The sequence below is a fragment of the Cygnus atratus genome, chromosome 2, assembly GCF_013377495.2.
Source record: "Cygnus atratus isolate AKBS03 ecotype Queensland, Australia chromosome 2, CAtr_DNAZoo_HiC_assembly, whole genome shotgun sequence".
Taxonomy (NCBI): Eukaryota; Metazoa; Chordata; class Aves; order Anseriformes; family Anatidae; genus Cygnus; species Cygnus atratus.
This window is the reverse complement of record NC_066363.1, coordinates 15,242,856-15,260,165: the sequence shown is the minus strand read 5'-3', so window position 1 is coordinate 15,260,165 and position 17,310 is coordinate 15,242,856. Positions and strand designations below refer to the sequence as shown.

Genomic DNA, 17,310 nt, shown 5'->3' with positions numbered 1-17,310 from the left:
ACTTTGCTGGCATCCCACAGGAAGGCTTACTCCAAATATAAGCCACTTGGAGATATCCTCACTCAAGGTCACTTCTACATTACCTGCAGAACAGAGGCATTTTTGTGAGCCTGCTACTTCACTTGACTGCACATGCTTTAGCTATTCCTAAGACTTTGGCTCCTCTCTCCACTGGCATGGTATGTTGTAGTAGAAACAGCTACTTTCAGATTAAATGATGGAGGAATAACTGAGAGGGCTGTTTTGCAAGCTTTCCCCAAAATGCAGAGTCTAATTTTAGTGCTTGAATAAATCCTTGGTTATTCTTAGTAAATATGTGTGAAGGTTTACAGGATCTGAGTTATCATCTGTATAGAATATGGCTGACAGCTTAAGGCTAAATAGAAACATCGTCCCTACTTATTCTTCTTTTCTTTTGCTTCATACAACTGACAGCATAAAAGGTGAAATTAATTCCAAATCTGCTGTTTGCCCTTCTAGCCTTCAAAGACTGTAAGTATCAGCTAATTTTGAGACTTGTTGAAATATGTATTTGTTCTTTTGGTTGAAATCTGAGCTTTTGGAATACAGTAATAATTAAAAAAAAAGCAATGAAAAATACTATATTTTATTAGAATATTAGAATATGCTTAATATTCTATATTTTTAGAATATTAGAAAAAAATTCTAAAATATTAGAAGAAATGTTCGGTTAACTAGCCATTTTACTGAATTTTAAACTTGGCCTTTATAAGTGTGCTGGTGTGCTGTGAACAGTATTTTCACAGCAGTGTGATTGTTATTGGCAAAACATTTGCACACTATTTAGGATGCTAAAAAGAAAAGAATTGAAAAATTAATCCTGTTCTCGCAGTCCACTAGTCACACTGAGCTTACATACACTTATATCGTAATGGTTTCTCACAAGAGTGTAGAAAGCAACCACAATAGAGGAGGAAAACATCCAGATTAATAGCAACCTTCATTTGCACTGACGTTAACAACTGCAGTAAAGTCTCCTGTTTTGCTCTGTAATTCAGTGGAAGCTCTTGTGGTATTGACCGAAGCAGCAATGCTTAGCCTGTGGTTCTCAAACCGTATGTAAACTTCTTTAAATTACTTTTGAGCCCTAGTAGACAGTCTATAGTGTTTCAAAGAGAGCTGCATGATGAATATGTGCAATTCATCACTTAAGCTAGTCCTGGTTTTGAGTGGGCTATTTTTCTTCAAAGTCATCAATGGACTGTTCTTGGCCAAGGCTCGCTGAGGTGTATTTGTGCTTTGGGCAAAGACATTTTTGGTGTCTAGTTTATTTATTCAAAATCATACATTTCTATTCTGTGATCTACTCTCTCCTGCTCCTGCTCTACCTGTTACGGTCTTCAAACCACTATCCCTTTTCTGCACAATATTTGCAAAATGCACATGTAATTCCCAAATACTCTCCAACAGTGTTTCACTTTTTGCTTTCTTTTAAAGAATAGACCAAAGGGTTCCCGTGGCATACAGTTATGTAGAAACAAAATACCAGGATTAAGGCATTCCTGAATGCCTACCATTCCCATCCTGAACCAACAAAACACTTACACTAGTGCTTAACTTCAGACCTGTAAGTGTCCTCTGTGAATTCCTTTTGAAGTGAGTCTAACCGCTCGTGTGTTCCAAAGATAAGCACTTGTTTTGCAGAATCAAGATGCAAGTACTCAGCACCTGCCAGATTCAACCAACTAAAAGGATGACCAGGAAGGCTGAGGACTTCACGAACATGACAGAGATTTCAGAATTAACTTCTTCATGAATGATCATTATGGTTGCTGGTGAATTTTCTGAACAAAAAATATCCTTTTAAATATCATTGTTATTTTTTATTTAAGAGAAAATTTCTCTCTCTCTCTCTTTTTTTTTTTTTTTTTCTGGGGGGAAGGAGACTGGTGCAGGGGTGGTGTTCTCTGCTCAGGGACTGGCAGTACCTGGCTCAAACATTGATGCCTGCTTTCCAGAGTTAGGGGAGAGCACCATGTTCAGCAGACTGCCCACCTCATTCTGCACTGGTTACAGTTATGACTACTTTCCACCAAACTGTTCTCTGTGTCATATTGTTAAAAAAAAAAAAAAGAAAGAAACAACAACAAGAAGAATCATAATCTCTGCAAACCAGAGCTGTGTTGCTTGGATCAGGGAACTTGAACTGAAGGACATACATTTTTTCCCAAACATTTTTAGAATAAAAGTTTATAGTAAAACAAAACAAAGTGTTAAACTCCTTGTACATTGCTTTCCTCTAAGGCCAGCTGTCTGCCCCATTATTAGAGCTAGACATCCTTCTACTCTGTGTTTATATAAGTGTAGTGCAATGGGGGCTTTAACCTCTACCTCAACTGGGCATGTGAGCAGTAATGTAGTATAGCAAAGTGAAATAGCTTCCTTCTTTATGTCTATGTCCACATGAGGAAATAAAGCTGGCCAGGGAGCATCCTCTGGACCTGCGGTCAGTGGCCAGGGACTGTTCCTGGGACCAGACTAGCAGTGTGACACAGCTCGCTCCCATATGGCTCTTCCTTTTGAAGCAGGATGGCCATAACCAGCATGCCTGCTGGGAACAGCCCCCAGCTCCTGCTGCCCTCCAGACCATGCTTGGGAATTACGTGGGGAAGTGTAAGCTGATGTGGGCTAAAACTGTGCAAGGGTGCATGCCAATGATTAAGCAGTACACACAACCAGAGACTCAAGCCTGGTGCTTCAAAACGTATCCTCAACATGTTGTTTCATGGACTATAGGGAAACAGGAACAAAGACTCATCCTGGAGGAGCCTCCCTTGCTCAAAGGGAACCACATTATTGAATATTTTTCAGAAATGTACTACTTCCATGTAGACGCAAATTAGATTTATGTTGCCTCTCTTCCCTCCCACCCCTATCTTCAGTCTATTGCCAGATCATACCAGCAGTTTCCTGTGTCATCTTTGCTCTTTGGCTGAAATAGTTCTCCCTCTCAAGTATTCATCCTGTGATGCATGTATACAGAAGCAATCGCATCCTCTCTGCCTTTGTTAAGTTAAACAAGAAAGCCTGACTGTTGGCTAAAGAGCATCCCACAGTGAAACGATGTAGGAAATGCTTCCCTACAACCACTACAAGCTCCAATAGTTTGTATCTAAGGAAACATTTCTTTCTAGTCTACAAATTCAGCTGAATATTTACAAACATGTAAACACCATTATTGGATGTCAGGAGCATTTTGGATTTAGACTGTTTGTGAGGGAATTGGAAGGCAGATAATGCCTGTTGTTAATTGCTCTTCAGTATGGCTCAGTCACTTTCTTGAACCAGGAAATTACCACTTTGAAACCCTCTGACACTAACAATAATGCATTTCTTTTTGGTAATATTACACATAAATTGATTGATTGGATCATCTTTTCACAAGTCAGTTGAAATCCAAGTTCTACAGGAATTTAGCTTGAAAAGATTTGGCCTATATACAAATAAAGCTATTATTAAATGTTCCAGACATCATTATTGTGTTGTTAGAATACTGTTTTCCTAACTGAGGCATTAAATACTAAGTAGTCTTTCAGTTACTGTTATGGCTCTTTCTTTGCTGTTTATTGGAGTGGATTGAAAAGAGCCATGATAAAACCATTAAGCATAAAACAAAAAGGAAGAACAAATATATGTTAAAAAGCACGTACCTATTTACCACAGCATCAATAAATACTTTAGTTAAAATGATATTGGGGATTTATCTAGGAAAGCAGGCAAGTTTAGATGTGTTATTAAAATATGTTCCTGAATTCATGTTTTCATTTAAATGAAATATTGATGTAGCATTAGCAGTTTGCAGAAACTGCCAGAAAATATCTATTAATATGGGTTAGCACACCAGGGAAAAACTGAAATATCTGTAATTAGCACCCAACAAAACAACATCAATCATGAATTTTCATCAGTCAATGAATTTTGCAACAAGTTACAAAAGAAAGAAGAAAAAAGGCAGCTACATGATGCTTCTCTTTATCAGTCTGCACCATACATGGAAATAGTGAAAAAGGCATCACAAAAAGTTTTACATAGAGGTTTGCACAATTTGTATGGGTGGTTGGGCATCCTAAAGGTTAAGTACTCAGCTTGAGCAGCCCCTTTCAGGCTGCAGCCGAATGAGCTGAGTCCATGGTTGCCCTACCTAGAGGGGACTTAGCTATTGTGGGACAATTTACTTAGATGAAAAAATAAAGAAGTCACACAGCTAATTTGTTTACCAGTCTCAGTGTAAAAAAGGGATGTGAGATTTGATGTGGGGTGAAATGAGGGCTCATTGGCTCCATAGAGTTAGCTAATATCTAGTTAGGCACTTACTGAATTACACAAAGTCAAGTGTGGTCAACAACTAAGTGGAAAATTATTCAGATGTCAGAGAAGTACGTTCCAGACAGGCACCAACACACCCACCTTGGCACGTGTGCCCAGCTAATCGGAGATTATAAATTAGCAAAGTAAGATAAAGCCTTTGGATTTGTTTATGCTGCTGGAAGAGAGAGCACTGTGGGAGAGGAACCCTGTGGTGCCTGATCACCAATGCCACCTGAATGGCAATGGGACTGCCCATTGACCTAGGGAACTGTTCAGTGAGTGTTACTATGGATACCACATTTGCTCTGGCAAAGAAATTCTCTGCTTGGACAGCAGTTCTGAAACCTGGTTCCTCCTCAGGCTGGAGAGTTAGTACCTGAACTCCAATTTGTGCAAGTTTTTGGATATTACTTGAAAAATCCTTGTGTTTTATCTGTGAAAGCTTGAGACTCGTTATAGGGTTTCATATTTTAGTGTAGGAAGTCCATCACATATTCCCTCTAAAAATGCATTTTTTTCCCAAGCCAACTGTTCAAAAGTACATATATTTCATAAAAAAAGTACTTCACACTGTGATATGCTTTACTGAATGAATTTACAGAGCGTTTTCCCCATTTCTCTTTAATTCAACTCATTTCATATAAATCAAACAAGGACCTTTCTACTCTGGCATTTAAAAAAATGAGAATATGCCTTCTGCAGCACACTGTGGAGTAATGGTTATGTGTATCACAGTCCATTTTTCTCTTACCATCAGGGAATCCGTCCCAGATTTCCAATCGGTCATAGCGACAGAACGCTCCCCCTGGGGTATTTGAATCAGGTTCTAGTTCAAAGCTTTCAAATTCCAGTATAATCTCTGACATCTTTGGTGCAAAGATAATATAAGTGCATTCAAGGCTATTGGGATATTTTTCAGGGAATCCAGGGGACTTTATCACTCCACTTGATGAAGTAAAGTTTCTGGAGCATTCAGGGCCTGCAAGAGAGAGAAAAAATCACCTGGGTTAACACTATGCTACTAAGCAAAGTAGTTAGCTGGAAAACAAATTAGGCTGTATTGTCTCTCCAGCAGCAAAGGTGGCTTTTCAATGAAACACCTCATTTTAATCACTGTATTAATCATTCAGCCAGCTTGTTTGTATTACTGATAGTCAGGTTTTAAAGCACAATTCACATACACTGTCTGATCTCCAATTTTCAATTTGTATGGAACAATATGAAAACTTGTACCAGCTCTGGAAAAAAATATGACAAATACAAAGTCATGTGGGAACAATGAAAGTGTAAGCTGCAGAAATCTCGACAGAGCCCTAGAGAAATAATTATAGCCCCTTCAAGCTCAAATCTTTAAATCTTATGCCTGACAGGCTTTTATTGGTGAAATAGATTTTTTTTTTTCCAAAAGCGGGTGAGTGAATTCAGTAGAGGGAGTAGTGGTTTCAGATTCCTGGAGCACTGACTCAGTAACTCTGCCAGATGTGACCTATGCCTCCTTGACAAACTAAATGTGAAAGGTAATTCGTACATGTACCAAGGGTGAGTGACTCATTCTGAGTGGTGTTGACACAGGTGCACTAGTAAAATGTTGCTGTTAGTGCAGGCATGATAAACTGTGTGATTACAGGCGGTGTTGCTAGAAGTCACCTAATGTCAATGTTGACACATTGGTTTCCCCAATGTCCCCACCATGGCATAAAGTGATGCTCCCAACACTGCTCTTGGTAGAGCAGGAAAGTGGCGCTGCAGATGCGAGGCCAGGTCACTGGACTTGCCTTTGCGAATACAAGGGACTAAAATGAGTCCATCTCTTGTTGACAGATCATGTTTCTCCTTTATTTAGGTCCCTCGGGAATCCTCTCTGTGGATCCCACATCTGCAGGTGTGCTTGCAATAAGCCGCAGGCACTGCCCACACATCTTCCCATGGGGTCAACTCAGGTACCCCCCTCTCTGACTTTTGACACTCCCAGTTTAATGGAAAGTGATTTACAGGGTTTGGGACATCTGTGGATGGCAGCTGACCTGGGGAGTTTGGGTAGGATGACTCAGATGAAGCTCTTCTGACATGGAGTAAAAGAAGGACACAGGCAACCGAGTTTGGTTGGAACAGGTCTGTGCTGGGGAATAAGTGTGTGTGAGCTTTCAGTGTGGATGAGGATGCCCAGCTTCCTTAGAGACTGTAGTCAGGAGCCTTAGAGGATTTCCAATGCTTAACACAGATCATTGAAGGAAAACAGTCTGGCTTGTTGCATATATGAATACTCTTATTTCACCATAGAAAATGTTTTCCTTGTGAATGTGCCAAACATATTACCCCCCACAGATTTGGCCACCTCCCAAGTAAATTCAGCATGCAAGAGAGAGGGCTGAATGCATTTAGTCAGTTCAGGTATTTTTGTCCTTCAACAGACACTGACGGGAAATGCTTGAGCTATCACATCAATATTCAGAACACTTCATGGCATATTTTGGAAGATGTAGATATTAATGCTCATGTAACCTGACCCATTCCAATTTGGGAAACTACATTTTGCCTATAATTATATCACCCCCGTACACATTAGCCAGATATTTCTCTTCTCTCCCTGTCATTCTCTTGTCTCCTTGTCATGTATGGGAGGGTTATATCCTAGTTGTTGCTCCTCACTCCCACCAGTAGCTCCTGTTCCAGGATAAAATACCTTTGGAGTGTGCCATTCATAGCATAAAGTGCTCTGTACTCCTCTTGGAATCCTATAAAAGATGCAATATAAAATGTAAGCCAGGACCATTATTGCTTTATTAAATACAGCCAAATCCTGGCTCTGTGAGTGTGTGATCATCAGGCTCCTTACACTCACCAATGGCATCTCAATACCAGCTTGCGTTGTTTTAAACATGTTCAAGCCAATCTGGTGCAAGAAACAAAAAACTGTTTTCAGAAGAGCTGCCTCACTAAAATGCCCTCCACAGATTTTGACCCTTTATTGACACTGTGAAGAAACCTCAGGAATTAAATCAACACTGAGGCTACGATGAGCTCCTTGAAGCAGTCTTCATGTGAAACTGGCAGAAAAAGCTCTTGCAGAGACCTAACAAAATAGATACTTTTGAGGCAGGGAGATTACATGTGTGTGTGTGCATGCAACATAGTAAAAGGGATGAGCTGAAGGGAAGGGAGAGGAGACAAAAGAGAGAGCAAAGAAAGAGAAAGGGATCATTTCATTTGCTCTCTATAGGTGTCACTGAGCCAGAAGATCATTTGCCTTCTTGGTTGACACTGACTTTTCTTTCAATTTACACCATAAACTAAGGTTAGGAATGCTGGACGTGAACTATCTTGATCCTCTTCTAGTCAGTAGGCCACTTACCCATCCTATGGGAGGCTGGCTGCTAGAGCCAAAACAAGGAACATTTCAGGTGAGCTAAATGTTAGGCAATATGGATTTCATGTTGTTCTGGAACTCAACATCTCCTTCAGTACTTTGATGGCTGAGGAGCTGGATGAGAAGTTAAGGCAGACCCTACTCTCAAAGACCTTAATGCATTTATCATTTATCACATGTGCTGGTCTCTCCTCACAATTTCCATGACTTGTGGCAACTTTGAGCATCAGGTTCAGGATTCAGCTTAGGGCACAGGTAGGGTAATGCAAATTTTTTTTTTTTCTTCTAAAACTAAAGACGCTTTCACATCCTAGGATGTAGGAGTGCTGAAGTGCAGCTCAGCCTTCGTCTCAGTGCCGCAGGAGCTTGGGATTGGGATCATTTTAATGCTTCTCATGTCTGGGAAATGATAAGTGAGGTGGTGAATATGCTAAAACAGGGCATGCTAGTCTGGTGTGCACATCTGAGCTTCATCTGCATAACAGGGTAAACTGGTCAGCTTTATTTGGTACAGAAATTAAAATGCAAATTTGGAATAGCATCTATGCATTAACTTAGAAGTTAAAACGGGATGTGTTCCCACAGCAACTATAACTTGTACCCTTTGTGTACACACAGCTTTTTCTAATGCTGTACCTGGTGATAACTTTTCTGCATTAATATACAGTTTATGCGGAATGAACTAGAGTTAAAGTTGCTCTGGGAGCCATAATTTTGAGTTTCCTGACTTTCGTGTGTGTAAAATCACATTCATAATGCCAACTTAACGTGCTTAATGTGTATCACTGAGAAATGTAAATGACCACACAAGGAAATAAGCACAACATTCCTGTCAGAGTTCTGACTTGCCACTACACTATTAGAAAATAAATAAAAGCTCTTCTTCTTGAAAACACTCAGTTACTAAAATAGATTGTTTCACGGGTCATTCTTTCACTTGTTCTCATGTTTCAGCCTTGGTCTTTATGAAAGATGGTACTGTATATATATAAGCACTGAGAAACTTCAGGACACAATTTCAAGAGTTTAGCCTCCTAAAGACATCAAAATAAATAGAGATATTTTTCAGGAAAGCTTGGTGTCATTTGGATGCAGAGCTCTTTCAAAAAATTTGACCCTAAAGGTCAGCAAAAGAATTTCTGGGAGCCCAGAGTGGATTTACAGACAAGGAAGATGGTGAACAAGAGGTCTGTGGCCCCAATTAGCACTGTGCAGAGCAGCACTAGTGTGCAACTGAAGAGAGACCCCACTACTGAGATTCTCCTCATTAACAGTACGGCTACCGCCAAGTGCGTGTGCTGAACACAACTGAAAATCCAGCTCTGATTTAGGTACGTAAAAGGGACTTGAACTGGTTCTTAAAACATAGCAATGTCTGGGAGTGGTTTGCATTGGAAATTTGGAGTTTTGATCTGCTTTTGTAAATATGACTCAAATCATTGATGTTGAAGTCAGTATTTAATTTTGGTTGGTTGGTCGGTTGGTTGGCTGGTTTTGCCTTGTCTTAAGCTTCTTGTCTTTTTGTATACTATCTGGTTGTGGTCCTATATTCTTCAGGAATGGGATATATGAATTATTTATCTCCATCCAACTATAGGGAAAGCATATGCCAAAAAATTATCTCATGGTCCTTTTAGCTATTGATTCAGAGAATTATCAAAGAAAGACTGTCTATAGGTCTGGTTAACCCTGGACTGTTTCTCTGGGCCTTTTTTGCACCCTATACCGCTATCTGTGCTCCCTGCACAGGCATCCAGTAGGACAAATTTCTGAACTGTGTGACCTTCCCCACTCCCTTACCTCCCAAACACGATTTGTGAAAGGAACAGCAACATCATCTGCTGCCCATGTGTACTCTGGTCCTTTCTGAGCTCACAGCTGTCTATTGGGAATGCAGAGCAAAGCACTAACCAGAATAAGACGGGGACTCAGAAGGTGCTGTTAAGGCAGTAACATGGTAAATCATACAGCAATTATTATCACAAAAAAAGAAGAAAGCTAATGGTTTTAAGAAGATCCAAACAAACAGCTGATGAAGACTATCAGATTACACCCAGAGGAGTCAATCCTCAAATGCAGCTGACCATTGGATTCATAACGATTTACACCCATTGAATACATGCTCCACATTGCAATGACAAGGGCAATACAATTTTCTCTTTCAAGCATTTTCCCATATTCCTGCCATTCCTAAAAATTGTGATGAAAGCAAAAATCACAAAGTGATCAGCTATATAACAATAAATTGTTTCTCACCTCTTTTGAAAACTTCATAACGGATAGAAAATCCTGCTCCATGTGTTTCATAGTCGGAAACAAATTTAATGAAAAGATATGGTCCTGAAGACACTAAAGGAGGGGGAGCAATTTTTCCACAGTACTTTCCCCATAAGCGTCCTTCAGCATTATCTCCATCAATCACTTCAACATAATCATACCTGGTAGATAAATGGAAGGAAGAAACTTTTAACTTCCAGGAAAGAAGGAGACCTAATTAATTTAGAAACCATAACACAACATAGATAATCAAGAAAAATGCTAGCTTGCTTGGAAAATGCATTATGCTGAAAGATGTAAGCAAAATGAAATAATTAAAATGGACTACATTATGTCTGTAGACATCATCTGGCAACATGGAACTATTAGGAAGAATGGTGTCCATTATGCTTGCAGACAATGTCAGCTAAAGTAACCAATTAACAAGAAAAAAAAAAGGAAATCTCATGAGCACAATTCTGTATTATTAAATTGTGTTTCTTTGTCTGTGTAGTGTTGTTATCAATACATAATGCATAGCATTCTTTTCAAACTGTGAAGTTCTGTTATGAATTCAAAAATGTCTTTTTGGCTGGAGCTCTTTATGAACAATACTTTGATTTCCATATGCTGTCCTCCAAACATATGTCCACAGAATAATAAATAAATCCATAAACATTAGTTTTTCTTCAAAACTCCACCATGTTGCAGCTCAGTGATAGAAAAATCTGTTATTTTCCCCGTTCTTTGGACAAATAATTTTGAATCTCAAAATCCACACATCAATCAACACTTCAGTTTTCTCAGACAAAACTTATTTCATTACAAATCACCTTTGCTTAGGTATTTGAATCAAGAAGAGCACGCTACAATATTTATGCTTGTTCAGCATATGATTACTGAACAGGCTGGGCTAAATCCTTCTCTTGTTACTTGCTAGATTCTCAAGGACTTCATAAGAAAAAGCAATAATACGCAATACTGATAGGCCTGGGAGCACCAGTCATGTTGGGGTTCCTCAGCTGGGTGACCAGAAGTGCCAATACGTGAGGCTGGGTCTCACAAATTGGATTTCAGTGGGCTGGGGAGAGCCCGGCATCTTGGTGCACTGAGCCAGCGCGGAGAATACAAATGAGCATCATGGTCACAGAGAGGCATGAGCTGCAGGTGCGGAGACAAGTCGGGTTTTAAGTTTTATTAGCAGATGATTTCACTTAACCCTAGGTGGGAAGGAGGGGCAGACACAGTCTGAAGAATTGGTTTAATCTTTTCCTAAAATGCGGTGGCATTTGGAGGCTGGGTTCTGGTCTGGTCTCTGTTGGATTGTAGTGAAAGGCTTTTCTCTGCCTGTAATTCTTTGTATCTCAGGCATGCTGCCGTTTTACTTAACAGGTTGCTGTTAGCCAGACAATCTCATTTACTTTTCATTAGCCTACTACAACTGACATTAAAATGTAGCCATTAATTTGTTTAGACCTTTATTCTACTATTAGGTTCACTGAAATGTTCTGAACATATTAATATACAAGGAAGAGCTAAAAATGACAGTAAAATAAAGTGTCTGACATTTTTAAAGAGATCAAAGGAAAAAGAATGTCTTTGTGATGACCAATGTCATTTTTAACAACCCTGTTCCAAACCGTCCAGGGCATATTACTTATGTTTACATGAAGTCCCGTGAGACAACTGCAAAGATGATATCACTAGTTAAAGTGGCCAGCTTAAGGCTCCTTAAATTAAAAATGACATTACCTCATCAGTTAAAACTGTGTGCCAGCTTTGGTGTATATCAAGTAGAAAATAAAGCTGACACTGATGGAACTGTAAGCATTAACATATGTGAAATATTGTGTTAACTGCATTTCCCCCTATGTATTTGATTTTTCTAGTAGCAATTGCTCAGCTAGCTTCACTGTCCCATTTCAAATTGGTGGAAATACAAAGAGGAAATGTTCATTTATGAGAGAATTTTACAAACTCTTTGAGTAACCTGCATTTTTTTTAATGAAACCTCTGTTCTTGCTACAATTTCATTGTGATGGATAGGAGGATCTGAAAGTTGTGAAAGGAGTTATTAGAAGACTTCAGAAAGAGTGTTTTTTTTTTTTTTCCCATTAGAAATATACTTAAGAATACCAGCTCTAAGTTCCTTGGAATACCTATTGGATGCACTCAGGGCTGTAGGATGCTGGTTTTCAGACCCTAAGGAATAATAAGTGTTAAGACTTTTTAACTAGACAACCTTTCTCCATATCCTTAACTGCTTATTAAAGAGAAAGAGTAACCACTCAAAACCACAGCATTCCAAACACTGTGATGCAGAGAATTTTCTTCTAGCTCAAGAGCAGATGCTTAAAGTTATTTGTGTTTTGCATCCTCTGACATTAGTGGGGTTCAGATATGTCAGTCCCTTTCTGATTTTGAGTGACATTCTTTGCTCTTCTCTGACAGCATTACTTCATCAGTTACCCAGGTGCCATTCAGTGCTCAAGCCTCAAAAGTACCTGATTTTTCAAATTAATATTGAGAACTCTACTGCTGAATTGTTACATATTATGAACAATTTTATCTATAAATGTTAATCCAATTTTCCATGACTTTACTATTTGTATAAAGAAAGAAAGAAAAAAAAGGTTTGAATTCAGCATCTTTCTTCTGCTGCACCTTAAGAATAAACAATCTTCTACAGTCTTACTAAAGCTTTCATATACCACTAAAAAAATCATCGATGAGTAAGTACCAGCTTTGCTATTATATGAAATAATATTAGGCAAAAAACATTCAAATTAAATTCTATTGCTCTCCCAGGTTTCCTCCTCTACAGCAATAGCCTGCCCACACCTTTCCATTGTCCCTTATAGTGACAGAACTGTAATTTACAGTGCTCTTTCTGGCTGCTATGCAGTTGTAAATGAAACAATTTGGTTACAAAAAGGCTATCTTCTAATGGATTTTGCAAGTTATAGGTCATGCAGGCCTGCAGAAATTGGAGGATTTTTTTTTCTATTGCTCTGAAAAATTACTGACAGACAGAAGAGTTTAGATGTGAGACAATAGGTATGAAGTAAGATTTGAAAAAGGGAAGCACTAGAGATAGTCCCTACAACCTTCATGTTTTAGGGATCATGGCTTTCACCATGGGTGAACAATGGGTTTGAATTCTCCCACACTGGCAGCAACATCTGAAATCTGGGCTGCAGTAACTGAGTATTTTTGTTATAGGGAAATTAACTTTGGATTTTACTAGTTTATCCTTGGAAACCGAAGTCCTACTGTCATTTTTGCACTTTTCAATATCCTACGAGACCGTAGTGTATCACAAACAACTGTTCTTGTAAATAGGGGAAAGTACAGTCACAACTCGAAAGTGGAGTTTCTGCCAAGGAAGCTCAGAAAGCAGCTTGCATCTCCCTCTGGACTTGGTAGCAGTTCTTCTCCATAAGTATGTCAGGAGAAGATGCTGTGCCAGGGATGCAGTTGGCACATTGGCTTCCCTGTGAGGAGCCTGAATGTGTCACCTCTGCAGCGCCCAGACAGCCTTGGCACACAGCCCAGAGTACTGAGTTTGCAAATTCAGATTTCCCACTTGGCAATTCTTCGCTCAGTTACTGCTGCCAATGGTGTGGCAATTATTTCTTGTAATGTTATAGTCCTTTAGGGTTTATGGCATGGAGATGTAAATATAAACACGGTGCTAACCATTGCTCTGAGTTTCAGGTGAAAGACTAGCACATGAGTTCATGTGTGAAAATAGGAAAGGTGTGCCCACGCCAGTGGCTTGTCAGCGGGTTTACTCATGGAGCCGCTATGCCAGCATGCAAAAAGCATTCCCTTTTGCTTGCCTGGGTCTCTCCAGATATCCCACTTGTGTTCACTTTCAGTTAGCATTGTAATAAAACTCTCGGTTTTGTTTGGGGTAGTCTCTCGAGGGAAGCCTGCTGAAGCTCAGGGTAGGGATCTTGTGCTGCCCCACTCCTCCCAGCCAGTGCTTGGGCATGCTCTCACTAGGCGGTCCTAATTTCATGGTTCAGCAACACAATGGCTGGGACATATTCCCACTGGAGTGATGAGGGAATCTAGAATTCCTCTGCAAATTCTTGAAGGAATTGCAAAAAGCATGCTCTTTTTTTTTTTTTTCTTTTGAAAGTGTAAGTTATAGGTTCAAGGAAAAGGCCAACCCATACCTATAAAAATGAGCAATGGGCAATGAAAAAAACATAAACAGCTGCCGAATACAGATTTTGGTGGATTTTTCATTTCCAGTTTCTAGTAGGTGATAACAGTGCTCACGTCTGTTTTCAGTTGTGAACATGCTGGCGACCACTGAAATGCACCACAGCACAACGTGAAGGGAAGTGAGAGTGCTGGAAAGCCCTGCCAGTGCTGCAGCCAGCCACTCTGCCAAGCTACATGCTTCTGCACATTTTCCTATTATTAGGGCAGCAAAAGCTTATGCCTTTTGCCTAAAAAAAAATCCTTCCTAAGACCTACGTAGAACTCAGCTGAAATGTAAATTTATGTTATGAAGCAATCAGTGAAGTGTATACAACTATAATTTACATCTGAATATGCCGTATTTTTCTGCAGCCTACTATGACATTCACCTATAGGGCAGTTATGAATATTTTGGTTATTCACCTGTTAGAATGAAAAGATGTTCCACCTCTCTGTTTCTTTTCTTTCTCTGATTCCCCTTTCAACAAGTTGTTAAATCTCTCCCTGATTCAAATTATCCATGCTGGACAGACTATCCTTGGTTATGAGAATTTGTTTCCCAGAATATATCTTTCTTTTGCCTTTATTCTATAATAAACTTTTTTATTCCTCACAATTCTCCATCCTAGCTGAACAGAAGGCATTGGAAGAGGAAAGTTAAATAACAAGTTTCGAGTGGTTCTGCTCTGTGGATTTGTGCCCCATTAGTGACTGAAGGTTAGCGGTGTGGGATTTACTGCAGTGCTTGTGGCACAAGGCAATCTGTATCCCAGAGCTAAGAGCTTAAGAACGGCAGGCACTCAAGGGATACCAACCTTAATCCCAGTTTATTAGCAACAAGAAAAAGAAGCACATGCTGTTAAAAATAAAAAAATTAGGCACAGCCCCAAAGAGGCTGTTTTTCTGCCAGGAACCTCAGCGTCTGTCAGGTTGTTCTACATAAGAGCTTTCGCACAGCCCGACTGCTCTCCAGGGCTCCTGTCCCCAACCCTGGTGAGGTGACACCTCTGAGGGGGTGCTGAAGAGGCAGCCTTTGCTGGTGGCTTGGACTCTCGGTGGCAGTGTCCACCCAGAGGGGAGGTAACTCCCACTGCAAGAAGACTTCCCAACAGAAGTCTTCCTCCATCCTGCCAAGTCAGCTGTTGATGTGGACATGTCTTTGGCAGAATGAGTGAAATGACCATTCTGTTTTTCTTGCTTTCTTTCTTAAATCTATTTGAAACCCCAGGAGATCATTTCTCAGAGTGGGAACACACACACAGTTGAATTAGCACCAGCCAGGCCACGCACACTGTGCAAACAGGGGAGTTGGGAGCGAGCTCCCATGGCAGGAATCTTTTAAGCTGGTTCTGGCTTTGCAGGATTCACAGTGTGGATGGAGCACCCTGAGGGAAACAGTATATCATCTGAATCACACAGTTCTCTGAAGTGCTGGATATTTAAATTAGCAATTTGTAATCAGTTAATGATTTGTAATTTACTGAAATCCTTGTCAATCTGGGAGGCTTTTGTTTCAGTTGGTCTTCTCTAAGCTGCTGTTTTCATGGTCTTCATCCAGGGCCAAAACTCACTGAAGTTACTCATGCTGAGCTCCTGTCAACCTAAGAGATTTCTGGGAATAAGGCCATTGGGATTTGGCCACTGTTCAGTAATTTACTAATGCCATTAACTGACAGTGGGTCCCCATTAAGAATGAACTAGTGAGGTTCTATTTTAGTGCGAGACAATGCTGTAGAGAAAAAGAGAAAAGATGTAACAAAGACATCAATGAAGATCTACAGTTACCCACTGTAACAGTTTGATTACAACTAATGCTAGCAATGGTTTTGTTATTACGCTGGTTTCTGGAATCATCTAATGCTTTGGGATTTGACCTTTTATGTTAAAATCAAGCTTTTAATTCTCTGCAGGGCCGGGGAATCTGATATACAACATACCTTAACCAATAAAAGTTGAAAACCCAGAAGTAATAAAAATAATCACTACTATTTTAAAATCCGATTATCCTTCATCTTATCACATGCTTCTGGTTGTTTGGCTCATGTGTTTTGAATACCTGGGACTGGCAGAACCAAAGATCTGAACTAAATAAGCAAGATTATATCTGTACTTTTATCTATACTGCTCCACTGAGAACAGCAGAGAGATCTTCAGCTGCTGCAAATGAGATTAGCCCCTTTATGTCCATGGATCTAAGCCAGTTTACACTGATGTATGGTTAAAGGGGGTGGAAGTGGTGACAGAATATTTTTCCTTATATTTATTTAGTTCTATTCTATTTACACCAAATAAAACCTGGAAAATTCTTCAACAGAAATGTGAACACCAGGATTCAGTCCAGGAATGAATGTAACAATGTCACACAGAATCGGAGGCTGTGGACCAGGTTTTACCATTTCAGTTTTGCAGAGTCCTAGGGGAAGTAAGAGCAAAATTCATCTGCTAAGGTCTTCAGCATGTCTATCTGCAAAAATCATTTTACCAATGAAATGATCTGATCTTGAAGTTAGGGCAAACTCCACTGATTTCATTGCTTGTCACACACTGTAATAAATTATAATATAATGATTCTAGTATATAAAAATGAAAATGTCTTCTGGGAAGAAACATTCAATTTTAAACCTCTTCAGTGAGGAACTTCAGTTCATAACTTTCTGGCATAGGAAAATGCTGTATTTTCACAGAAAAAGGTTTCTGTCTGTCAAATAAGACAAATTTACAAATCCATGACTTCCACTTTAAGTGGGGAAAAAGAAACACTTAGGAGTTGAAAGGCTTCAGAGACGATGGAGCTTTCTAGTGTCAAACTGGTGAAGTTTAGTATTTATAGGAAATTCACATGCCTCTAATTACTCTAAACTCAGTTCACAAGTAAAATATGCCATCTGGAAGATATTAGAGTCATTTACAACTTGTTCACCTCCCTATTTCACTGCAAAATCTTACCTCTTGCCAACTTCCCAGTGTTCTTCACAAAATAAAATGCCGGCTAAATTTTACTGGTTCTTTCATAGCTACTTTATCTATGTTGAGCCAGCTAAGGACTTAAGAAACTGGAACAAAGTCCATTTCTTTTTTTAAGTAATTGCTTTTATCACTGACTATATTTTAGTTTTGTGCTCCTTTGTATGCACATTTCAGGT

The 17,310-nt window shown here is 39.5% G+C and overlaps 1 protein-coding gene across 1 annotated transcript in view; it reads right to left on the bottom strand.

Moving 5' to 3' along the window:
- Positions 1-17,310, bottom strand: part of NRP1 (neuropilin 1) — a 111,889-nt gene that overhangs the window by 56,229 nt on the left and 38,350 nt on the right. The window contains 2 exon segments of the mRNA XM_035545500.2: positions 5,081-5,308; positions 9,953-10,134. Coding sequence (XP_035401393.1) covers positions 5,081-5,308; positions 9,953-10,134 — 410 coding nt within the window.